The sequence below is a fragment of the Aythya marila genome, assembly GCF_965140915.1.
Source record: "Aythya marila genome assembly, chromosome: 1".
Classification (NCBI taxonomy): domain Eukaryota; kingdom Metazoa; phylum Chordata; class Aves; order Anseriformes; family Anatidae; genus Aythya; species Aythya marila.
This window is the reverse complement of record NC_139042.1, coordinates 117,266,991-117,293,441: the sequence shown is the minus strand read 5'-3', so window position 1 is coordinate 117,293,441 and position 26,451 is coordinate 117,266,991. Positions and strand designations below refer to the sequence as shown.

The window sequence follows — 26,451 nt, the reverse complement described above, 5'->3', positions numbered from 1 at the left end:
TTCTTTTTTTTTTGTTTTCTTGTGGGTGTTTTCCCCCTCCCCCATGATCTGCCAGCTCAAGTTTTTCATTTTATAAAATCATCTGCTTTTTGCACACAAATAACTCAACAATGGCAAGTTTTGTTATATGTTTATGGAACATACCGATCAGCATAGCTCATCAGGTTTTTAGATCATGATGTGGAACACTGCTTGCAATGCTGCATCTGGAGAGGAACAGCTGATGGCTTACAAGTCTATTAGCAGACTGCTGAGGGCACTTGATACGAGACAGTTCTTAAATAGGTGCTGAGCAGTGAAACTGCAGAACTTCTGCTGTACGCGGTTGTGCATGCCCCTCACTGATAGTTCAGACGTAAAATTTTGGCCTTGTCCAGTTAAGCTCGTTTGCCAGATGCACGTTTGGTGGTTCATCCTTCCTTCCTGCTTATCCCTGGATGTGGCAGCTGCAGGCTGCAGAGGGTTCTTCCCTCTCCTCTGCAAATCAATATTACGTACACGTAGCCAGGAGCAGCTTATTGACTGGAATGGGTATCAAACTATAGCAATTATGGGATAATTCTCTTCTTCCTTGTATAGAAAACAAGTTAAAATAATAACCTTAATTTACTGGATAGCACCTAACCCTTCTTTCTTCCTTCTTTCCAAGCCAAACAATCCCTTTTTGGAGACTGGTTTGTGCTGCCTGAAAATTGTGGACTGGTTCTCTACTTCGAATGCCTTACCATGAACTTCATTTTTCTTGGCAGGTAAGTGCAATGCTCTTCTGTGGTTAGCCTTTCTAAAAAGTCAGTGGAGTCATGTGGTGTCTTAACAGATGGCCCCAAACCACTGAACATCAGCCTGCTCAATGTCATCTGTCCACTGATTCTGCCTTCTGTTAGCTCAGTGTATTTGGTGTTGGCATTAGCCACAACAGCTCCTATCAGGAGCTGTGTGCGTAACCCAGGAGATTGGGCTCTTCTGAAAAGTCAGTCTCTGCATGTGTGAGGCTCACAGTTGCATTCACTGCAAGCCCTGGGAGGGCATTTCTCTGTGGGCTGGGTTGTTGGTTTGCTGTCTGTAATGTGGGCAAGCATGAGCTGAAATTATAGATGCTGGTGTGGTGGGGAGAGAGGAGCTCTCTAGCACCACGCTGCATTGTTACGAGGGCTGGTTGTGGGTTTCCATCCATACTTCAGAGGAGCTGATGGAAAGCAAACACTAAAAAAGTAGTTGAGGGAAGGTGGGGTGTGGCGGTGGTGGTTTTGTTAGTTTTAACCAGAACTTTAAGAAACAACACACATTGTGCATTTTTGCAGATCAAAGACCTCTAATACTCCACTCTGGAGATTAGGAAGGGAACAGCAGCCGCTCCCTAACCGAGCAGATGACTGGAACTGTGAAGGGCAAAGCACAGCCAGCAGTTACCTGTATCTCAGGCTAGGAGACTGGAACCCTGTGCTGCTACTCGAAGTGTTTTGCATTCCCCTTCCTCTCTGGTATGTGAGATCATTTAGTCACTGCATAATCCTTTTTTAGGTGGAGGTGAGTAAATTCCCTTGGAGCTGTCTCCCCTGAGTGGGTGGAGGTCTTTCAGTCTGGGGACTATTTGTATACTCTCTACTGAGAGACCGCTCCTTCTCTTGCCCTCTTTCAACCAGTCACATGCCCACATAAAGTCTTGATGTATGGCCGTATCCATTGTTGTTGCTGCTTTCAGTTTTGTTCAAACTAGGTCAGCCTTTCCAGAAAGGCATAGTTTCCCCATCTGGTAATCAGCTGTGGAGATGCAATCACAACTGCAGTTAACACTAACTCTGATTTGTGTTTAATATAAGACTTTTGGCTAACATTTCAGCCTTCTATGATTCAAGACAGATTGTATTTTGTATTTGTTGTTTGGGTTGTGTAAATGAGACCTGGTGAGGGGATCTCCCGAAAAAAAGAAAAAAAATCGGGAAGGCTTTAACTGTAGCTGACTGCAACTTTTATCTTTAATGAATACGTTAATGTAGTCATTAGATGTGCTAACAGTAGAATTGATTTAAAAAATCAATTGGCATGTGTACAACAAAATTCCGGTACTGTGGGCATTTTTCATTCTGAAAGAGGGCTTTCCTGTGTTTTCAATGCAACACGAAGACAGATCTCAACGAAGAGCACACGTTTTGAACTGCTCCTGAGATGGCTCCTAAACAACCGTAGCACCTCAGGTGAGCTGTTATTTTAAGTCCTGCAGCCTGCTGGCATTCTCCAGCCAGAGCTGCCTGCCTGCTGAAGGTGTTTCCTCCTGCAAAGTGTTGTGAGTGAACCAGCAAGGAGGGTGAGGCGCAGCAGGGGGGAGTATAAGAGGACAGGAACTGAACTAAAATTCCTGGGGCCATTAATAATCCGGAGCAGGGGAGCCAACTAGTGTTGAATGTGGCAAAACAAAATTTCCCAGCTTGGACTGACAGATGAAAAAAAAATCCTTTCCTGGCCCAGAAATAGCTTTGGATTTGTTGATTTATTTTTATTTTTTTAATTTGAGAAACCAAAGCAAATAGATGGGTATTACGTAGAACATAATAAGGCTTCTGTTCTCAACCTGGATCAAGTAGTGAAAAGATAAGAGAGCAATGCTGCTGGGGTTATATGACATTTGGAGTAGAAAAAGTACCATGAAACTGCTGGGCGTAACTATTAATGTTTAAATGGCAATAATACTCTGTTGGATTTCATATACTGTGCAAAGTCAGTTTGTGTTTGTCCAAGAGTGCTTACAGATAGAAATTGGCATTGCTGAGTGTTTTCACAGGATGAGGTGTCTGTCCCTGCTCTGGAGCTGTAGCACCATGGCATCCCCGCTGTCCACAGACCCCATGTGGAAGAGTTGTCCCATGCTCCCTCTGCTGCCTTACATCAAGGACCAATTCCAGCAGCTCTGACCAGGAACGTGAGTGAAAGTCTAAATTGTTAAAGGCTGAATTGTACCCAGTGGTTTTTGCAGTACAGTGTGGTCCAAAATGTGTTGTTATGCGGCTGAGAGCCTCTGTTAAAGGGGCAGCTGACAGTGTCTTTCAGGGCCTCATTTTCATCTTTTTCAAGCCTGGGGGTGGCAAGCAATCAGACCTGTCAGTGTTCAGCAAACAGTAACTGCTTTTGTAGGTGTTCTCAAATTAATCCATCATTCAAACCTGTGCTTTTTACTTGAAGCAAGTGAAAAACTGCATCTTGACTATTAACAAGTACTGGTAGATGTATATAAAGAGCCTGTTGTGATTTCTATTAGGATATTTAGAGGTTTTTCAGTAAGTCCTTCTTGCCATGTTGTAAGTTTATGTGAAGACATTTGGAGGAGGGGTCAGGTTTTTTATGTCATCAAGATCACCAAAGTAACAGCACATTTTGCCCATTTTGAGGCTCTAATCAAAGAATCAAAGAGCATTAATAGAAGTCAAAGCACTCAGTTGCATGCTTTCCAGCATGAATTTTCAGAATATAACCATGCAAGTGATAAAGACCTACACTTGGCACGTGCTAAAAATGAGTTCAACAGCTCAACCCAATTCATTAAAAAAAAAAAAACTAAAACGTTTCTGATACTAAATTCATGTGTCTGTGCCTAAGATAGATTTCTTCATATCAAATAGTCTCTACATGAATTTTCTAGGAAAAAAATATTTTGGAAATTGTATTTTTATTGTAGTGAAAATAAGATAGCATTATGTTTATATGTATACACACAGAAAGGAACAATACACTGTATATACAACAAAATGCCTCGTGCTCAGCATAACGAATAATTTCCTCAGTTTGTGCCCAGCAAATACCTGAATACCCTGTAGCAGGTGCCTGGTCCCAGCTGCCGTACCCAGCTTAGCAGAGGCAGCGCAGAAGCTCCCCGGGCCAACAGCCCAGCTGCACAGAAGCGAACCCCAAGCCCGGCGTCTCCCCCCGCTGTGCAGTGGTGGTGACCACGAGGCCTCAGTGTCCCAGGATGGCTCACCCGTGTCCCTGCAAGAGAGGGGCTGTGCCTTACGAAGTCCGGACCAGCACTGCACTGCTCTAAGAGCCCAGGGTCACACAGCACAAGGTAAGCTCTGCCTGATAACATCACATCCCAACAACATGAAGCTGCACTGTATTGCTTTCAGCTGTCTGGTGTTATTTGGACTTACAGTGGTTTATGTACGCATTTGTTTGACAGATTCATGGCTCTGATGACCATCCCTGCTACTCAAGGCAAGAAGACACCAAGACACCATGCAAATGATCCACCGAGGCTCTCCAGAAGAGGAAGAGGAATCACACTGAAATCTTTACTGGTTTAGATATGCAGCCTATAGACAAGTAAGTAAGTCTCACTATTGTTGAATTCTAATAAGTATCGTTTGGCTGTTGGCACACATGGGCTGAGAACTACAAATAATTATCTTGGTAAAGATAACAATTACCTTGGCCTTCTTTGTAGGTAGAGGCTGATTTGAGACTCTTTGTGCCTTAATCCTGACTGCAATGTTAATGCCGTAACAACAGATTTGGTGACTGAGCACAGGTCCCACAGACCTTAACATGCAGTCAAAACTCTTGTCTTAACTTCAAGATAAAATTCAGTTTCTGTACCTCAGGACACACAGTTCAGTTCAGCTATTTTAAAATGCTTGAGGCTGGCTGCTCCTGCTAGAGAAATTCTACCCTGACTTCCATGTAGCTGAGATTACCAGAGCTGGGGTGTTTTGCTTGTTTTTCCCAATAAAAAAAATATTGCCGTCTACCAAATACGCATCCATTTAAATACCACAGCCTGATTTTGAAACACAGCCCACAGCAGGCTATTGCCCAGTTCAGTAAAGAAAATTTAACTATTAGTTGGCTGAATTCAACGTGGAGTAAACACTAAATAAAATTTTTAAAACAATGGGCACCAATGCCACTAGTATGTCGTCATTAAACTATTAATCGTTCTATTTCAACAATTAAGTGCACTCTGAAAATAAGCTGTCAGGGAAATAAATAACAGATAAACAACTCATATTAACAACAAATTGTCTATGTACAACAAAAGTCTATGTTAGTCACTTAACCTTTACAGAATATTGTTATAATGGAAGCCCTTCTGCGCCCCAGCTTGTGTCTCTGTCAGGAGCAGCTGGAGAGCCAACTATCTCGACTTAACAACACGATGCTGCAGAATTACAGCCCTGCCTTGCTCAGGCACCAGATGTGGTGACTGAATATCAGCGGTGATGCTTAGTGTTTGGGGAGAGTACTGAGAACCTCAGTACTGGGTTCTGTTTTGCTAATGCCAGCTGACAAAAGTTAAAGCAGGCAGCCATAGAAAATAACAGCCTCTGCAGTGAGGTTAGGGTTGTATATATAACAGGAATGCTTTACAATAATGCTGACACCATCTTATCATCATGGTTCTCTCCTACAAACCATTCATGTGCAAACCAAAGAGCTCTTCCCACTACTGCTTTATACCTGCTACAGTAGGCTCCAGTGAAGGGGATAAATGCCAGACAGGAATTGTAAGGGTGCATTTTATTTTTAGTTTGTGCATGTATCTTCTCTTTTTTTTTTTTTTTTTTTTTTTTTTTTGCATTGGTATACAAACTCACATTGTCCATTTCAGAGTTAAAGAAAAATGAACTTTCATAACCTCTGCCACTTCGGATCACCTCTTTAAAATGTCACTTTACGCAGAAAAGCCAGAGGTAATTGAGATAAACAGACATCTGTACATTTCAGCCAGTCATTTAGAAAACATCTGTATCCATCCATGCAATGTTAAGACTATAAGTAACTTTGCAGTTACATCTGAGCCCATTGCTATGGCAACAAGGTAGTCTTTATCTCCCACATGCTTTCTACTGATTCCTTTTTTTTTTTTTTTTTTTTTTTTTTTTCTTAAAGCAGCTTCCTGAAATGAAAAACAGAGAAGCAATGATTAAGTTAGTCTCTTTCAAACTTTGGATTCAAGGCTCATATGAGGCAGCCCTTTCTATTTTCCAGCTGTGGAAAATTTAGAAGCTGATCTGTCTCAAGATGAAAAAATGAACAACTGACATGGAAAAATGTGAACTGCAGTTATTTTCAATTAAAAGAAGTGGAGTTGGTGATCTTGGAACACAAGGGTTTTGCTACTGCAGTTAATTTTAATCTGATCCCAAGGAATTGTACTGCAGTATCTTTCAAACTAACAGAGCTATCTGTAATTTGCTGTTTGCTACAGTGAGAAACCAGTTCAATTCTGCGATAGCCTTTTCCATGCTTAACTTGCATCAAAGCACACAGCTCAGCTTGACTAACTGTTTGGAACTGTAAGCTTTTTATTCTGATAATGACTTCACAATATCAGACAGTACTGTGCTAGTGGCCTGCTAGTTTTTGGTTAGCTGCCAAGTCTTGAGCATGGAAGATCAATTAGTATGCTTTTAAAATTTGTATTTAACACCAGGTAATATTAACGATGCTAAAAAGAGTTAAGAAGGTTCTATTTGTACTTTAAGGGCCTAATTGTTGTCCGTCAGCGCTCCTCTGACACCCATTAACTTCAGAATTCTTCAGTACTTTGAACGTAGCTGCTGGGGATACCTACTTTTGACGGTGATTATTTTAAGTGCTCTAGAAGGGTCAAACCTCTTCAGCAATAATGCTGAAATCTTAACTTCTAGTGCCCTAGCATTTCTAGACCCTTCATATGAAGAACATAGCGATGTAGTGAAGGCTTCATGAGAAAACATTAAAAGGAATTAGCCAGACAAGATATTTTACTCACATTTGATGCTGCCTAACGAACTCTGCAAACTGACGGTCTTTAGCGTAGAGCTCTATAATTCGAATTCTGTCCTGAATTTCCTAGAATACAAGGAAGATAAATTTAGGTACATAACAGAAATTAGAATACTCCTGAAATAACTAAGTTCTTTTTCTTGGAAAATGAAACTCATATGCTTTGTTATTTCAATAAGATCTCGAAATGGGGCAGCCCAGAACTAAAATTCTTTATGCTATTTTTAAAAGTGAAGCACTTCATTTTTGGAGGCCAGTAGTACTTAGCTGTTAAATCAAAACCAGGGCTTGGAGGGAATGTGGCATTTAAAAGGCTTTAACAAAACCATTTCTCTCTCACAGATACTTTTCCCTACACCCAAGCTGGATTCACACCTCTCACCATTGCTTAAGGATTTGCGGTTAGCTCGTGGATGTAAATCCCTTCTCTTCAGCCTGCTAGAGTGAACGCTGGATACCATGTACACATAAAGGAAGGAGAACAATATGATCCATCTCACAGGTCAGAAAGATCTAAACTTCAAAACCCCTGTATTAAAGGCCTGGAGGCTCTGGATTTTCACCATCTCACTGCAACTGTCTTACATGTGGTAGTTGGCATTAAAAGCTAAAGACTATATCTAGCACTAAAGCAAACCACTCCAGTCCTCATGCAGCTACTTAGGCAGTCAGCTCTCTTATCATGTGAAATTCATTACTCCTCCAAGCACACCCATTCCTTTCCATACACTTAATAGCAAGCAGGTCAAGAAAGCCTTTCTCTCTCCTCCTATGTAGTTGCAGCAGCCATAGCTGTGACTTATTTAGCTATTGTACATCTCTGCCAGTATAAAAGCCATGTCACTTACCTCCTTTGTAAGCTCACTGTTTTCATAAATGTGCCTTATCTCTTCACTGCTGTAGTCGGTGGACGTGTCTGCGCTGGTGGAACTGTAGGATGTTAGCTGAGGGTACCTGCGGTAGTAGTGGCTGTAGCCAGTCGTATCGCTTTCGTACATGGGGTTGTACTTAACGGCATTCTCAATGGACGAGAGGCTGTCACCCTGCCTGGGGGAGCAACAAACAAACCGTGAGCTCTGCAGCCTGGCATTGGGAGGTGCGTATATATACAGCTTGTCACTTGTCAATGACTTGCTAAGACTTATGACAGAATTATTATCCTCATAGTGACAGATGTTCTTTAAAATATTAGGTGGCGTCACTTACCCCTGAGAGTCCTCGGTGTCGCTCTTCGTATATTGGTCTCGAAGGGTCCTGGCCAAGAAGAAGATGACAGCAGATGCCACAAGAAGGAACCCTGCCACAGAAGCAATGGCGATACCCACAACTAGAGGCTCAGACACGTATTCCTCACAGTGCTCCCCTCTGTACCACCAGTTCTCTCCTACACGACACCTGCAAAAAGGAAACACTGGGAATTCAAACACCAGCCAAAAACTATGACTTCAGTTAATGCAGATGTATTTAATTTCTTCTTATGACAGTGCCTTAGTTATCTTAAAAATATATTTATATGCTTAAGCACTAACATTTTATTATTATTGTGAACAGCCTCTTTTGTTATTGAGGAGTTTAGTGAAAAGAGACAGAAAAATAATAAAAGGACAAAATGTTAGTAATGGCAAAAAGCCTGTGGTTTTTGCTATTTAGAGTATCCTGCAACATGTTAAAACTGTAAGGTGTTTAGACAAAGTAAAAAGTTTGGCAGTGATAGAGCCTTGCACATGATGTAGTAAACACTGTAAATGTAGTCTTAATGATATTGTAATGCAAATACACATGAAGGTGTGTTAATGAACAGCATGTTTATTATATGTAAACTCCACAATGATTAAATACACAAAATAAGTGACTAGAAAGATGGGGGTGCCTAAAAGTGTATCTTTGCAACTGCTCCCTTAATCAGCAATCATTATTTCTGCCTCGCCGTGGTACTGAATATGACTGCTATAGCTAATATCACCTTTAAAACATATCAGTAAAAATAATATAGCCCCATTATAGGTGTTGGGGCCTTTTTGCTATTTAAAAAAAAAAAAACTCAAGGAATTGTAAGGTATTACAAGCACTCACCGCACTGAGCCTTATTAATACTACACATTAGATATTTATGTCAAAAGACTTAATTTACTAAGATAGTTAACTAAATTAGTAACCAGTATTTGAATTTCTTCAACCTGCTTTTTTCAAAAAAATATTTCACAAATATTTTTCAAAGTATTTTTCAAAAATAATGGCCAGAGCATGCTTGAGCTCAGATACTTGTTTCTTATTCATCTATTATATAAAGAAGATAAAATTTATACTATGTCTGTGAAAGTATCCATCCTCACAGCATTAAAAAACATCATATTGTTTTCCTGTTAGAAGCCAGGACTGTAAGATTGACTTTAAAATTTAGAAGTAAGTTTTTTTTAAAAAAAAGGACCTGAACTAATAAACAATAACCAGTAGTAGCTATCATTCCTTTTTTGTAATCATTTTCCTACCTTTTGTGGAGGGCTGTACTTAGTTTCTAAAAATAGACGGTTACATTGCTGGAAAGGGAAAAAAATAAGTGCAGTATTGGAGTGCACATCAATTTATCTGTGTCTTGTAGAATCATTTCACCTACGTGTAAAATATAGGCATCCCAGTCACATTCATCTGTATCTTAAAAATCACAAAATTTAAACCAGGAGGCCTGTGTCTTGAAACCACACATTTTTTCTCAGGTTGCCAATGCTTTACTTTTATGATGTTTTTCTTAATTAAAAGCACCATTTTTAATACATATAAGGATGCTTTTCAAATCTGAATTTTTGCAACAGAATCAACTCATAGATGCTTTATGACATTATCTAACACTTTGCTACTTAAGGAAACTGCCAGAGAGAAGTTCCGTCTCAAAAGGTCAATGAAGGTGATTTTAACAACTGAATGCATTCATTGCTATTATTTTCCCTAGATAGTTTTGCTGACTGGCATTTCTGTTCTACTAAAATACGTTTGTTACTGTCTCATTTCCAAACTTTACATAAGCAAACTAACCCTTCAGCAGCATTACATGGCCAATAACCATTGGCATCTCACCTGTTATGCGTTACCCTGGGGAATTTTGCACAACTCTCATGGAAGGCTAGGACAGAGGAGGCAGCACGGCTTCGCCTTGTGTTGAACAGGACGACCTACCTGCATATGGCGCCTTGCCCGGGGCTGATGTCGCACTTGCCATCGTTCAGGCAGAAGTTGGGCTGCAGATCACAGATGCTGTTGCACGGCAGCCCATCGATGCTCAGGTAGCCAGGATTGCAGACACACTCAGCCTCCCCACTCCAGCGATTCACCAAGCACTCGGAGAACTCATTGCAGGCCTGGAACTTGCAGGGATCTGCTTGCTCACCTGAGAACACACAAAGCAGAAAACGTTAATAGTCGATGAGAGAGTTAATTGAGGCAAAGCACTGTTGCCATTTTCTCTAATGACCTGGTTAAAATAATCTGCAGAAACCCAGCGTGCATCTTTCCCAAGTCTCAAAGGGTTCTGCTAAGGTGAACAAGTGCTACAAAGTGTTCCTGTCTGCGCAGCGCATGTGAATGGAATGGCTAAGACCCCCCAGCAAGCCAATTGAAAAAGCAAGCATAAAATGTTCTTTTTCTTACTGGAACAGGCAGTACCTCAGATGTTCTCTGTCTGCTGGAACTGTATTTTGCAAATGAATAAAACACAGTTGATCTCCAGTATTTCTTGTTACAGAAAACCTAGGCAGCACACAGGGAAGGGCAAGGGGACTTGGGACACAGCGCCCACTGTGAGGTGATTTGCTTTTGTCTGCAAGGAACACAAGCTTGTAGCATTTGTGGCATTTCAAGCTTGAGAGGGCTGGCATACAATCACACGATCAATATCAGAAGATTTTTCATGCTAAAAATGACCATCTTCGTAACAGAGTTACCTCAGAAGGACAGCTACCACTTGCCATCAGCTCAGCACTGTTATTTTCCTTAACTTTAAAACAGGAAATATTTCCAGGCTGCTTATATGGTAAACTACTGGCTAACTTGGGCAGCAAAGAAACTTCCTCGTATCAGAAGAGTAAATTAAGAGAGCCAGTAATGTGTTACTGCAATCAAGCCCTGACCACAAGAGTAAGGCAGCAGACAGCATTGGTGCAGACTCCTCACAGCTAAACAGGCTGCCACCTGTAGGAACAGTCCCATGGAGCAACTCCAAACCATACATGAAGATAACCTCAAGAGAGAAGGACACCACTGCCCTTGCTGACCAATCTTCCTCCAACTCCTTGGTAAAAGCACAGTGGCAATTACATAAGCAAGTTTTGTTCCCGTATTTCTATACAGGCCCTCATACAGTTTGCTCAGTCCGTGTCCCATTTTGCTTTTCATATCTTCAGTCCCATAACAGACTTCTGTTTGCGTACTTCAACTCTGTGAAAGTCTGTCCTAAACTCCAGTGGTCAATCTGAGCTGCCAGGATCCTAAGCAAGTTCTTAAAGCAAAAGTAGCTCTAAATCCCTTGCCCCAAAACTGCATTTTTCTGCCATCCTTACCTGATTCCACATCCAGGGAATATTTATCGATGGCCAGGTTCATGGTGTGATATGCAGTGTTGCAGAAGTCTTCCAGGATCATGTACACAGCATTGGTGACATTCCGAGGCACGGGTTTGGCGAATTTCATTCGACTGTTCACCACGATGCTGCCATTTCTGAAGTTCAGGATCTCCAGATTCTGGAAGCCCGTTAGGTTTGACTGAAGGTACGGCACCAGCTGCAGCACAGGGACAAGGACAGAAAAGCTGAAACTTCAAGTCTCTGCTCAAGCCAGTTGCACTGGTATTGCATCAGGCAGCGGGGATCTGAATCGGTTTATCCAAATCTCACAGTAAGAGTATTAAAATTTTTCCCAAATATCAATTTGCAGATGGTTTCTTAGCCTGCAAGTTATATGCACAGTTCTTGTGACACACACGGTGCTCTCCCCTTGCTCTAAGCACTAGACATACTTGTCATTTCAAAGGACATTTCTGTCGAGCCCCTTCCCCTTCTGTCTCTCTCCTTTACTCCCTCCATCTCCCATAGCAAAATACTGATTTCAGTCAGGAGATGGGAACTGTCAGGTTAAAATTTGGTAATTGTTGCTGTATTACTCCTATGAAGCTTAGCTAGCTAATGGCTTTTTAAGAGATCAGTCAAACTGCCTCTTCCTTAGGGTGGGTTGAACATGTTGCAGAAAGGTTATCTCCTGACAGGCCCAATTTATTTACTTCTCTCTCCCCATAGACTAAATCCAGAGCACTCCAGAAGCAACTGAATGGAATGCTGTACTGGCTTCAGCTACCCTGCTGCATCTACTGACACCAGCAGAGCATCTGGCACGTATCACAGTTAAGATAATAAGCTTTGGAGAGACAGAATTCTGACTGAATAAAAACAAAACAAAAAACTCCCCTCTCCCCCATGTTCCCAGACAGCACTTTCCTGTAGAAAGACACACATAATATCTGGACACACCTGTCTTGTGTTTGTCTCTGCAAAAGAGAGCATACCAACTGGGACTGACCAACAATTTCTACCTGGCAATGGATATTTAGCAGAGAAGCGCTTCTTACCAGTTCCAAGAATCGTTGCTCCAATGCTTTATATTCAGGGGAATTTTTGTTGAACAGGTCCTCTGAAAACATCATGTTGGTAACCCGAAGACTGAAGAACACGACCAGAGCTCGTGATGGGACAGGAGTGCTGTTGTGGTTCTCACGCGTGGCCCACGCCACGCTGGCCATCTCTGTGGATTGGGCATGGGTGGTGAGCTCCACGTGACTGTCAGTCAGGCTCCTTCCCTCCTCACTTGGCTCAGGAGAAAAGCTGACAACGCTGACATGATCCAGCCCCACCGACACATCCAGGACCCTGGCTGTTTCATCTCCCACCTTTGCTGAGGTAACCACCGATGGTGACGCTGTGGATCCCATCGGTGGGAGATCGGATGGAAGCTCGGCGATGTTTGCTGTGATGCTCACAGTTACGTAGGAGTTCCTAACAGTGCTGATGCTCGTAGAAACAAGCGTGCTGTGGTCTGTACCACCCTGTCCAGCAACACCCTCTAGAACAGTGGCTTGCTCTGTTACAGAAGGAACCGTAGTTGCAGCTTCAACTGCAGTTGGTGTTGCTGATTTTACTGTCTGATCTAATATATTTTCTAGCACTCTGTCAGTAGGCCAAACATCAGCTGGTTTCTTTATTGCCGAGCCAGTGTTTTGGCCTGCCAAAGATGTGTCCAGGGCTTGCTGCTCTTCAGTGGAAGTATCAGTGTTCACCACAAAAGGATCTGCAGTCAGAATAGTTTCTGAACTGCTTGTGTCCAAGTAGCCTATCGTAGCAGATTCAGTCAGATCTGACTGCCCTGCTGTGAACAGTTCTGATGTTGGCCTGCCTTCGTTCTGGTGTTCAACTGCCTCAGAAACGATCTCCTGACCTACACTGGACTCTTCAGGTTGCTCCACGCTGAGGCTTACAGTAGATGTGAGACTATTGTCTGTACTGAGGGTTACTGTAGGCATAAGACCATTGTCCACACTGAGGGTTACAGTAGATACTAGACTACTGTCCATATCGAGGGTTACTGTAGATGTAAGACTACTGTCCGTACTGAGTGCTGCAGTAGATGTAGGACTATTGTCCGTACTGAGAGTTACTGCAGGTGTAAGGAGACTATCATCTTCAACAGACAGATCTGTGTTGTGTGTTGAGACAGGGGCTTCTCCAGTTGGCATGTCTACAGAGGAATAGTCCTCTGATGGCTCCAAGACGAGGGCTGGTTTAACAAAAGAAGAATCGTATGTGCTCGATGCTTCTGTCTGTGTAGATGGCTCCACAGGTAATGGCTCCTCCGTCTGAAGCAGAGATACGTGCTGAGTTGTAGTCTCTGGAAAGACAAATATTTCAGATTCATCAAGAAAATTTTCTTCTATGTCAGCCATACCTTCATTTTCATCTTTGGAAGGATCATCATCTAATTTATTCTGAGAGTTAAGAATATAATCTAAGATCAGGCCTTCAGGAATATCCTCAGTTCTGATTAACAAGGACTCATTATCATCATCAAGCCAGCTATCAGGACCAGGGTAGAAAACAGGTTCCAGCGTTGCTTCTTCCCAAGGCCAAATACTTGATTCCATTTCTTTTCCTGAACCATCAAAAGCTGAACCAGACCCATCTTCATATGTAATTCTATCTCCGAGATAAATATCAGTTTCAGCTTCCACGGGGTGTAATTCTGAGGGAAAAGGATTTTCTTCCACAGAATTATGCAACACAGAGTCTGCGTTGCTGCTGTCTGCAGGACTACCCTGAGTTACTTCTTCCACCTCAGCAGAGGCTGTTGCTTTAGTGTCAGTCTCCGTGACTGACGAGGAGGCCACTGTTGATGCAGGAAACAGGGGAACTACGTAATCATCTGTAGATGGAGGTTCTTCAGGCACGAGGTGAGAAGGGGCACTCAAAGGCAGAATAAAGTCTTCTGATAGTCCAGTATCTTCAAACCCTAAAAATATAAATGAGTTTCCACTCAGTTTTTGTTTATACCAAAAAAGAGTCAAATGTAGTTCATTTTGTTGGCTGTGGATCTGCATTCAGCATGTTTCCTGTGATATATACTGACCTTTGTATGCTGAAGTTGGAAGGACCCCTGTTAACCTCTCCACTTTTCCTTATGATATTCTATGAGCCAAATCAGGGCTGCAGAGTATGCAATAAAACAATTACTGTGTAGTATGTCCTTAGGCTAATTAGTCTGCTTCAATTACCTCTGCATGGTATCATGCCCTATATGAAAATATTTCTGTGCAATTAAAGAAGCATCGTACATGTAATTTCCTGGAGAGGCAAACAGGCATTATCACCTGTTACCAGCATTTGATCAAAATGAGTAGGTAAAAACAATCAGAGAAATATATAGGTCTACTATATTTGTAGACCTTTCTGAAAAGCCATTTTGGTAAACTACCCTTTTGGGGAGTGTCACAGGACACTTGTGTCCAAATTTAAACTTCAGTCAATGGCATGAACTTACCATCTGAAGAATCAGGGGCTGACAGCCATTCCAGGGAGTCCACAGAATCACGCTCTAATGCTGGTGCAGTGACCAAAGGAGGAGTCTGATTCCCATCTTCTAATTTCAGCCTGTCAGGCGAAGAAGTGACATCAACGTCTGAGGAAAGTGAAGCTTCAGGTGTCCAGCTGGCCTCAGAGTCCTGATGTGCTGGTCTTTGGTGGATTTCATTGTCATCGGACTCTTCACTATCTGGAGTGGAATCTGGTTTGGTGGAATCAAAGGGCAAGGTATTGCTGACCGTTGATTCATCTGCTGAAGGCCGTTCAGCTAAAAAGGTGTTATCCTGAAACAAAACCACAGCCATTATTACAGGGGCAGTACGGTCTGTCCACGTTGGGCTGAACATATCAAAGGTGTTAACCAGCAGCAAAATCTGGTAGTATTGCCTCTGTGAGGAAGTAACAATAACAACAGGAGGGGCCCAGCTGGAAGGATTGGCAAACGTGCCCTTTGCTAATAATGTTCAAAGTACATGTACAGTGCACGTCCTTGCGACATGCATTTTGTGTCCAGTCATGGCCACTTCTAAAGGAAAACAGCCCTTCCAGTTCTTTGGAGTGCAGCTTCAGTTAGCGTATTAAGAGACTTGCCATCAATACCCAAACCATGTCCTTTCCTTTTCCTTACTGAAAAACTGAACTATTTCTAATTAAATGGAAGATACACACAATACTGCCTTCCTTCCTAAAAGCATGAAGAGGTCGTAGCAGCTATTACTCATCAACTACATAATCAATGCAGTAATTATAACATTATAGTTATTATCATACATAAAAACAGTTTAGAAACTGAACTCAAATGCACATAGGTATGTATGGTTGGTAGTCATTTATGTTTTGGTATGTGAACCTGGGAGGGAAACTATAACCATAATGTAACTTAGAACGCAGAACAACTTCAGTCTCAAAGCTGAAATACTTCTGTGGAAAGAAAACTTTTTGTTCAGCAGTAATGATGAACAAAGAGTATACAAAATGAAATTTGCAAATTATATGAACTGTGAAAAAAGAATGTCTTTTTAAGCCTCCAATCTGCACACTATGTACTTATGTGCCATGCTCCAGTCACTATTTGGTTTACAGCTAGAATACCAAACACGTTTTATCTTTGAATATTAATCTACTCCCACAGTGTCTCATGAGGTAATGATATTGCAGAATATCAGTGAAGAGATTAAGTTACTTGATCAAGACTACAAAAGCAAGCTCACTGCCTACAACTCAGGGATTAGCGCTTTGCACGGCTACCTGTCCAGCTATCAATGCTGTGCAACAGTCAGAAATGGGGGAAAAAAAGCCTTGAGGTATGAAAAACTGTCAAGTGAAGAAAGAAGGATTAATTTACTAAGAACTAATTGCTGATGGTGGCTAGTAAAGCAGACACTAGACAAAGGTTTCAGTAGTACGTATTACAGTTCAAAAAAACTATTGATTTAATCATTCTGTAGCTCACTGTTCCTTTCAAATCCCTCTCTTTTACTTTAGAATGAATAATAGGAAAACTCCAAATACTTTTCAGATTGAAATTTTACTCCTGGTAGAAACATGAGTGAATTAAATTTTCAACTTCATTCAAACTGTATCTGAACATTTTAGAAACAACTAAGTTATTTTCATCTGATTATTTGTCTACCTGAATTGACCATGGTTTTTATAGCTGGTTGTTCTATCACCACAGTCTTCTCATATTTCTGAATGTATATGGTAACAATCAGTTGAGAAGTATATATACCATACAGACATGTGCTCCAGCAATTATCTTTTTTGGCAAAGTTGGCTATTATAAATAAACCTGTGAAAAAAGTTACTGTGCAAGATTAGAAACAAATTACACATATAAATTCCATAAAGAATGAAAAAGGACTACCAGCAATAGCTTCTCAATACATTTTTTATGTGAGCATTTAGTTGCCAGGAATTGCACCTCATCATTTATTTTAATGTGGATAGATGTTCCTATGACAACTAACATTATTCAAAGATTCTTGTTACAGTGTTATATATTATATTAACAAGTTTAATATCATATTGGCAAGTGCTGTTTTTTTGCTAATGTCTTGAAAGGCTTACAAATATGACAGATGACTGCAAACACAGAACACCCTCCCTGATTTTCCATTTTCTGCTGCCAGAAATACATTGTGCTCAATAAGCTAAGGCATTCTACCTGTTAGAGCTCAACAGAAATAACAAGAAAATACAGATTTCAAAAGCTACACTTCCATTTTTTCTTCATTTTTAAGAGATCTGTAAAACTCAAAGAAAGGAATTAATGATTAGTTGGTACCATCTGCTAGCAATAAGATGGTGAAGTAATGATAGTTCCACATTATGTCATGACCCTGTACGATAATACAAATCCAACTCATTCCCAAATCAACTGCAAAAAATAATAGCAAAACTCTTTCTCACAGGTAATGGTTCTACTTAACAGCATCTACTTGAACCGTGAAGGTTTGATATCTCTGCAAATAACTGACTAATCATTTTGGCCTTCTTTACTGTTTTAGCAGCTTATGATTTTCTTAAATTTATCTGAAATTACTTCCCAAATTATCTGTGTATTGCAGATTGTACACAGCTGTTTTCTTGGATATACTCAGTATATTTGTATATACTTTGTATATAACCACAATTTTTGACTGAAGACGGAGATAACATTATTATTCATAGGCCATGATTAGAAAAATGTAACATCCAGTATTTTTTCCTGTACATACTATTCCCTAAAAATGATTTAAAATGGAGTAACATTGCAAAGCTATCTCTACTCTGAAACCTTCTTGCCTGTATATGTCCAAGTATCCACAGAAGAGAATGTGAAAATGGCAGAATTATCTTACTAAAATAAACATATGTAACATTGTAATCCTATTAGATAGTTCTTGAAAATAGAAAAAATCCCTTCCTGAAAGTTACATTAAATTCCTATTTATTCACATCATGATGAAACCATTTATGGCAAATGAATGAATTTGCATTTTAGATACTAATGGTTAATTTTTAAAACTCTGGGAAAACTGGCATGAAGTTAAGGATATTGTACCTATGACCATTAGAACAGGAATCGTTGGCTTCTGTGAAGTCACTGAAAATTTTGCTTCTATAAAGATTTTAGAGGTTGGCCTGAAATAAAGCATGTTTTTTTTCACAACAGTATCTCGTAATGAGCTTTGTGAAAACCTACCATCAAACTTAGCTGGATCTGGGTTTTGTGGCATGAACTGAACTCATTTCTTTTTGGAAGGCACGTCTGTGTTACTCAACAGAGCAGAAACCTACTGGATAAATTCTTAAGCCCAGACAATGTTCCACCATTCAGAAATTCTAGCTGTCAGCAAAACTCACTCAATCTTAGCACTGCTGGCACCTAACATGGCACCTCTGCTTGAAGCCCCACTGCATGGTACAAATATGTTCAGGGATACTAACTCCTCCTGTCCAATGAAGAGCCTGATTCTATGTCCGGGGCACATGAGATGAATGCACACTTTTAAAAATGGAATACAATAAACCAGTGGCTATTATTTTTTTTCTGTTTTTCCTTTGCTGGCATCAAGGGGATGGACATCTAATACCTGAAGTAAGAACTTGCAGGGAAAATGAAACATTTACAAAAGGAGCATGTGAAATTTACCCTTTTATCTCTTCTCATACGCCGCCTTTACTGCTTATGTTTATTTCTCACTTTCCAAAGAAAGGCAGTATTGTGGAACAAATTATGTTTTTAGAGCAATTTACAGTCTAATTAAACATTATGAAAAAAAAACAGACAAAGGAAGCCTAAAGAACAAGACACGGCTGCACAGCCAGGAACACAACAATGTGCCAGGTAATACAAGATGATCACAGAAAAGTATTGTGCACAGGTAACAAATTATCAGGTGAGAGATTTCACCAGAGGTTTTTTTCCACTATATGGTGTGCCTTTCCTGACTCTATTCTGCATGATCAATAGGACAGAGAAGCTCTGGGTGCTGGCTTTAATTCCATTTTGCTGAATTAAGCTGTTCAAATGCGTGCAAAGGACATACCTCAAATTAAAAGGTCATTGCTCAGAACCATACTCACATCAAACTCCGCACGCTCCAACACACCTGGATGCTCAGTAATCCATGATGGATCTGCTTGGGTAGGGTGTAGTATTTCTTTCACTGGGAAAATATAAGTACATAGGTTCAAAATGCTGCAGTAGCAGTGCAAAGAAACTGTTTTAGAACAATTTGTTTAGGCTGAAAAAACCTTCCTCATCTCAGATCTGTGAGACCTGTTCAGCAAGTTTGCCAGAAAGATTTTGTCTCTGGAAATACCCACAGATTACACACAAGTGCAGAGAAAAGATGGGAACAGGGGAGTGGGACAGCACTGCTCTACCAACTATGGTAGGATCTTTGAATATTCAACAATAAGCCAAGTATTTTTTTTGTGCTGCTCAAGGCCAAGGCAGAGGTGCTAAGCTAAAGTGCTGAAAGCAAACTGCATCACGTGAAACACATTTCCCCTTCTCTTCCTGTTAATTGCTGATAATATTACAGCACACCACAAACCAAAGGAAAAAAAAGAGACAAATCTAAGGGATTGACAATGGGATGCTACTGCTATTGACTTGACCTGGTTAAAATCAGAGCAAAACCAACTGCAACACCATCGTGTTTGTGATTTTTTTTAGTTATTCAGAGGGCAGATGAATCATAAGTAATACTCACCATTAATAAGTTGGAGAGAGTTTGGGTCTAAAATCAAGGAAGTGTTTTCAAGCAAGGCATTTTTCTGGAGAATTTCAGCAATATAATCTTGGAAATCGCTGATGGTGTAAACAACTGTTGGATTATCCTCTATGTCCATAAAGGAGTTGTCCTCCACCTTGTTGGAGTGAAGGTTAATCAGGTCCCAGGTGGCATTGCTGATGGCTTCTCCATCAAAAGTAACAGCATAGTGCACTTCCACCCCACTTTGGTTTCGCAAAGAGAGAAAACACACATGAGAGATGTAAGGCTTTCCATGGCAAATGCTATGATTTTTTTTTCCAAAAACCTGTGTCCCTACCCTTTCTTTAAAAATACAAATACATTGCTTTTAAGGATTCTAGGTAAAATTAATTAATTAAATTACTTTTCACACTTGTGTCTGCCTGCCTGTGCTTTCTCATGGAAAAGGTTACCAGAACACAACATCTGGCCTGGTCACAGCCCTGTATTTCTACTTCTGAAGGGCAGAAGGACTGCCAGGAGACCAAACTAATGGCTTTTTGCCTGTATTATCAGTAGACCCGCCAACATGCAGTGGTGTGAGTGATGCTTTTAAGGTCGTCATGCCCATGATGGGAATGGATCTGTGGTAAGAAAGGAGCCTGGGAAAAAAGGTTGTGTATAGTAGCAATACCGTAGCAAGCGGGAGCCCTGATCACTGTCACTGTGCAGTGTCCATCTGCTTGAAATAATGCCTCTAGCAGAACTCAAATAGTATTTCATACACCTTATAATTAGAAGCATTTATTCTAGTCTCATTTGATCATTAATTCTCTAACAAAGCTTCGTATCTATGTACAGCTTAGCTTCTTCATATTAAGTCTCCTCCGTTTGGTCCATGCTCTTCTCCAACCTATGTCTGGATGTCCTCTTCCACGTGACAGAGTTGGTAGCAACCAGATTTGCCGCACACTGGGCATAAGCACAAGGGAGTCTTAGAAAATAGAGCATACTTTGGCTGTACATGGGGCACAGCAAGAAATGAAGTAATCTATGAAGTGCTAGGAAAACGTGCTCCAAAGATGGGTTTCCTTCATTCCACAAAGCTGGACTAAAAGTAAAATTACCAAATCAGTGGCTCTGTTCAGAGAAGGCTCTAACGCCCCAGTGCTAGGTACAACAAAGACACAATCAGCAAGCACATGAACTAAAACCTGGAACCTGCTGGAGTTTTGCTGCTGGCCCTATTATTGAAATGAGCCCACTGCAGGCTCATCATGAGCACTGAGTGTCAGTAGAGGAAATGAAGAAGGACAGCAGTAGCAAAAAGGCACGGCAAAGATGCCATACAGCATGCTAGTCAGAAAGTAACATTTACATTTAACACAACTTTGCTGTCAGTTGCAGTTAATAATTGCTAAGTAATAACAATGACACCACCATCTGTCTGGAAAGGGCTATAACATCTGGTATTTGGGACATAACCTCTCCGAATTGCTGCACGCATCTTAGTCCGCAGAAGTGCAGAGTAACAGAGGTTGGCTGTCAGTCACTGTTGCTTGTGAACAGATTTGCTCAATACCTTTCTTTGTTCAGAAACGTTCTAAAATTAAAACGCTCATTCTCTGTACAACTGTTTGTGGACACTGGCTAGGGCTTTACTGAGAAATATACAAAATAAAATAATACTTCCAGTAATTTAAAGGCCACAGATCTTTTTTGTTTGTTTGTGAAATTCTTCAAATAATATTGAAAGAGGAAAATTTAGGATGCTTAACTCGCATATATATGCCAAAAAAACAAGTCAAGACTGATGTCATCTTCTGCTAAGAAATGTTTGTAAAATTACTGCTAAGATGCACAGCAAATCCAGCCTTGAAGGAGCTTAAGCCAGTTGCCTTTGCTGGATAACTATGGTTTTCTTACTTATTTTAATTTATCTAATAATAATCATATCTATCCAACATTGTGCTGCTAATTAGAAAGACCTTGAGTCATCATTAAACAATTTTGTTTTCTTCACAGAAGAGGCTCCTATACACAAGCTAGCCCAGTAGCTGACTTGCGTTTAGGATGGCTTTCCTCAAGAAGTTTCTTATCAGCAGCATTTAAATGAGCAATATAAGTGTATTCATAACCAGAACAGATGAGTTACTTGCAGTTGCTGGTAGAACCCCCTCACATAGTATTTATGCTGGATAACTATCTCGCTGTGGAGCCAAAACCACAAATCCCCGAGACAGTCAGTGTCATCCAGCTAAGGCGCTTTTCCATCTGCTTTATAACAATGTGTATAAAAATGTCTTTACCTGTCCTCCTCAGGAGAGCTGAATACAAAAACAAAACACAACAGCAAAACCTGTTAAATCAACGTCACCAGTTCCTTAAAGTCCAGCTTTACCAAATTTGCTTTTATATTCTACAGGGCACACAAATTTCAAAATCCATACAGCAAAATGTTTATAAATTGCAAAGTCGATCTGCTGCATAACCAATTGTTCAGCTTTTACTGAACTGAAATACTTCCTATTGGTCACAAGGAACCAGCAGAGCAGAGCCACTGCACAGTACTGCAAGTAAGGCAGTTAAATTGCCATCAGTACCAAGAGAAACAAGGCTCACTAATTCTACCTGAAGGTCAGTTTACAAACACAGTTTTTCTTCATGCGCAGCAGAGCACAGAAAGAATCTCTGGAATTTTCCAGGAATACCAACCTTTTATTTCACTTCTGAAATGAACGGAGGGCTCTCAAACGTATTAGACTGCAAATACTGAGAAGGAAGGTTTTGCTACCTCCCAGGCAGAGCTTCAGCAGAGTTTCCCCATGTCATTACCCCAGTTTGCTGTGGTTCTAGACAGAAGTCAAAGTAGAAACTGAAAAGCCAAACCTGCCTCTGGGCTACTGTGAGGGCTGAAGACAGTGTCATTCTGTTTTCCTTGCTGATGCAGGGATAACTTACATATCTATCAATCAGTCTTATCAGGCCAGGTAATTATTCTACTACAGTGGTCCACAACAAAGTGGAGTTTATCAGTCCATTTGGGCAATTAGCACGGGGAACATTCCTGCCTCGTTGTTTCAGGCATTTCATAATCTGATTTCTGTACCATCCTTTTTTGGTACTTCTGACAATGTTGCTGGAACAGTGCCCAACTGTATGGTTCCACACATAAAACCTTCCTCACTATAACTGCTTTGTTACCCGGAAGTATCCTGGCTCAAATTTATTGACTGGAATATTTTAAGAAATACAGCTTACAAAGTCCCAATAGAAAACATTATTTAGATTGACCCATGAAAAGCCTGACTGGATTTTGAAAGTCATATCCAGTCCATTCAAGTCCAGTCATAATTTGTGATCCACGTATACAAAAACTCACAGATCATGTTTGATACATAACACGCAGAATCTCCCCCTTTTCTTCTGAAATTAACATAAAATGCCATTTTGAAGTACAAACTGATTTGAGGAAACTATTCCTTTAAGCAGTATTTATGAGACTGCAGAGAGTTAAAGTTTTCAGATCATTTATCAAACATTTATCAAACATTTATCACACCTTTGGTTTGAGCAAAAGGAGAAAAACCTTTACATACCTCAAATGCCAACCAAATTAACAACCAAATTAAGTCATCCCATTAAGAAGTTGCAAAGAGATGAAAATATATCACATTTTTCCCAACAGATTCCCATGTTCTTCCTTGTTTAATACTAGGACTGTCTAAAGTATTGAGGAAGTATCAGATAGTGATTTTCAGTTAGAAAACACCTCTTATAATTTTAGGTCAGAATCTTAAACTGAAGGCAAACGTGTCATGGGAGCTTCTCTGACGGGTGCCAGCAGCAGCCAACTACATTTATATGCATTTCTGTATTTCTATTTTGATTTCTGTACACATGAAGGTACCAGCCTGAAAGCACTTGTTCTTTGATTAACACATCCTGGAAATCCCTTGCACTGACATTCTTCCAGGTGTGGTGCTAGCACATCGCACCTTCAACAGGATAAGTTTCAACCACCACATATGCACCAGTATCTTTTTACCTGAATTCCAGGACACGGATGCTTTTGTATCCAGGTAGTCCTTCAAATACCTTCTGGATCTATTTTGAGGGGAAAAAAATATTAACACAAATTTCCTCCACCCTCCTCCTCAGAGTGAAAAAAGCAAGAAGATTTTTCATCATTTTCTAAAATTCTAAAAATGCATCTGAGCTGCTATTTCTGTTAGGAAAAATATGGTTAAATATTCTCTGTCTTTAGAGAAGAAGAGTTTTGATGACGTTTCATTATTGCAAAAGGAAAAGAGAAAATATGAAGCACAATATATAGCATTCCCCAAGAGGTGTATATAAATATTCATAGGGAAAATTAGAAAAATGCGGAGATCTGTACAACATCTGTGATGAGCAGATGATATTCTCTCTCTTATATATGCGGCATAAACCCCTTTTTTTTCCCCAAAGGTTTCCATTACTTCCCAAACTTCTTCAGATTAAAACAAATTCAGGAAAAATGCTTCAGACCTTAGCAACCTAAACAAGTGAAGCAGCAACAGCCACCTTAGGAACTGGGGCCTCAGACTCCTAAGATGCCCTAATCCATTACCTAGTGCAAAACACGGCCCATCTCCTCTGCCCTAAACATACAGAAGGTGCAGGAGTGACTGGCACTGCTACTCAGAAATGAAGACCGGGGGCAGCAGAATGGTGGTATGTCCAGGCCCAATTCAATACTCAACTGTGTTGACAAAAACAAGAAATAGAATACTGCAGGTTCATGCCAGTTTCGTATTTTTCCTCCCAAAAGATCCTTGCCAGTTGAGGATTATTTTTTACTCCTCAAATTCCCCTTCCCCTCTCCAGTCTCCCTATTTTTAAACCGTCTCTGGTGAGAGTTAAACAATTTGAGTGCTGCCGGCTGACTTTTTTTTTTTTGAAGAGCTTCTTTATCCAAGCAGAGAGAAAACCAGGCGAGGGATCAAAGGAGTGGAACATCCATGTGCCAGGTGGACTCCATCCCATCTGACATTTCTTCCACACACACACTCTATGGCATTGCTACTTGGCCACACAACTAGGAAAATTAAGATGTCTAGCCTATGCTAGCAACTTGTGACAGTTGTGGTGATGCTTTTTGGCTCCAGTGGTGAGTACATCTCTTTCCCATCTGGCCCAGGATCTGGCACAGGGTTAGCACCAGTTAAAGGGATTCAACAGAGAACCCCAACTAAATGGGATGAAGAAGGAAGCAAAGCTAGAAAAAAAGACGACCCTACCATTTGGCACCCTAGATGCTTCTCCCAAGAGAAAGGAAAGACAAACTTTCTGCCCCAAGAAAATTATGGTTGTAAGATTACCATGATAAATGAAAAGTAAAATAAAATAAATGAATGGGAACAGTAGGGAGAGGAAAGACATTAAAACATTCAATTTAATTCAGATCAAGTTAACTTGAAATGAAGATTTAATAAATCATGCATATATGCATATGTATAGATATGCTTTTTATATATATATATTTATATATATATATATATATATATAAATATATATATATATGTGCACACATACAATTTTTCTTTGAAGTTGGTGCCTAACAGTCTCAACCGTAGTTCATTCCCACTGACTCCAGTGGGATTAAAGGATGTGCTTAAGAATTTTTCTGAAGTTGGAGGGTTTTAAAATGTTCTCATAGGCACTGCTGATTCTGGACATAAATGATGATCGAGAATTGTCTTAGCAGCCTAGATTTCAAAGAGTATCTCCCTGCAGTACGCAGTGATTCTTTCAACGAAATGCTGCTCCTGAGTGGAAATCATGGACAAGTTCTGTTGTTTGTGACTTCCCCACCTGTCACCTACTCTGCACAGACAGATGCTCTTGCTTGAAGCTGGAGTCTCTTCTACAATCAGAAATCTGGATACTGTGTAACCACCAAGATTTCCTAAATCCCACTGAAGTGCTCAGCTCCTGCAGGAAACCCAAGCCATGCCCACATGAGCAGATGCTGACAGACCTGAATGCCTTCTGCCTGCCCTGCACACGATGCTGCACTGTACCTGACCTGCCAGAGCTGTCTTCCAGCACTGCCCCAGCTTAGGCTGATGGTTCTGAACTGCTGCTGATTCACGTCCTGCCTTTTGGGAGAGTGCAGGCAGCCTGGTTTGCAAAGACCTTCAAATAATCTTTTTCACTCCCCGGTTTCAAAGCAACAACATTATGGAAGAATTCAAAACTAAACAAGATGGAAAAGCTCTGAAAAAAACTCTAGGCAGACTGGTCACCAGAGAGATGTTAAATACATCTTAAAAATTAAAGAGTTTTAAGACCCAGAACTTTAAGAACTGACGGAGTTGCACCAAAAGACAAATGAGAAACTTGTCACTTCTTTGTGACTTTTAAACCTCTACTGCTGTAACGCTGATAGGGAGAAAGACTTAAAAGTTCTGCAAGGATGGTAAGGCCAAAGTTAGCCCTGGTAAAAGCAAGTCTTTAAAAGAACTAAATGAAGAGCAATTTTCTTTCATTTATTAATAACACCTGGCTTAGTTTCTTCTGCTAACATAAGGCAAAATAAATACGAGCAGAAAGGGGCAGGAGCAGGGGAAGTGCCTCAGAAAGGTCTCTTCCTTGAGTAAATATGCAGGAGCTTAGCATAATTTTCTCATCTCCCCAAAACCATATGTCTACCTCTGCAAAAACCGATAGCAGGCTATTTCATAAGAAACACAGTAAGAAAACTGGATTCGTTGGCAACTGGTATGTTGCACAGAGCCCCACTATCTCAAAAAGGCAGCATGTCAAACAAAAGAGGGTGTTCTCACAGTGAATATTTTCCAGCCTGCCTCAAGCAACAAAAGCCCTAAGCTGGTTCTGCAGAGCAGTCC

At 40.6% G+C, this 26,451-nt stretch overlaps 1 protein-coding gene across 6 annotated transcripts in view; it reads right to left on the bottom strand.

The window, feature by feature from the left end:
• Positions 1–5,535: 5,535 nt before the first annotated feature.
• IMPG2 (interphotoreceptor matrix proteoglycan 2) overlaps positions 5,536–26,451 on the bottom strand; it is a gene marked incomplete at its 3' end in the record, with an annotated part of 59,393 nt that continues 38,477 nt past the window's right edge. For 4 of the 6 annotated variants that reach the window (XM_082756206.1, XM_082756207.1, XM_082756203.1 and 1 more), the window contains 11 exons: positions 23,607–23,665; positions 19,577–19,821; positions 18,942–19,024; positions 14,830–15,154; positions 12,371–14,301; positions 11,310–11,529; positions 9,931–10,141; positions 7,966–8,154; positions 7,608–7,806; positions 6,746–6,825; positions 5,536–5,887 (listed from right to left, as the gene is read on the bottom strand). In XM_082756206.1, the coding sequence (XP_082612332.1) occupies positions 5,875–5,887; positions 6,746–6,825; positions 7,608–7,806; positions 7,966–8,154; positions 9,931–10,141; positions 11,310–11,529; positions 12,371–14,301; positions 14,830–15,154; positions 18,942–19,024; positions 19,577–19,821; positions 23,607–23,665 (3,555 nt within the window). Of the gene's footprint in view, positions 5,888–6,741; positions 6,826–7,607; positions 7,807–7,965; positions 8,155–9,930; positions 10,142–11,309; positions 11,530–12,370; positions 14,302–14,829; positions 15,155–18,941; positions 19,025–19,576; positions 19,822–23,606; positions 23,666–26,451 lie in introns of those variants that run through there. The other 2 variants (XM_082756204.1, XM_082756205.1) reach the window with 2 other exon arrangements.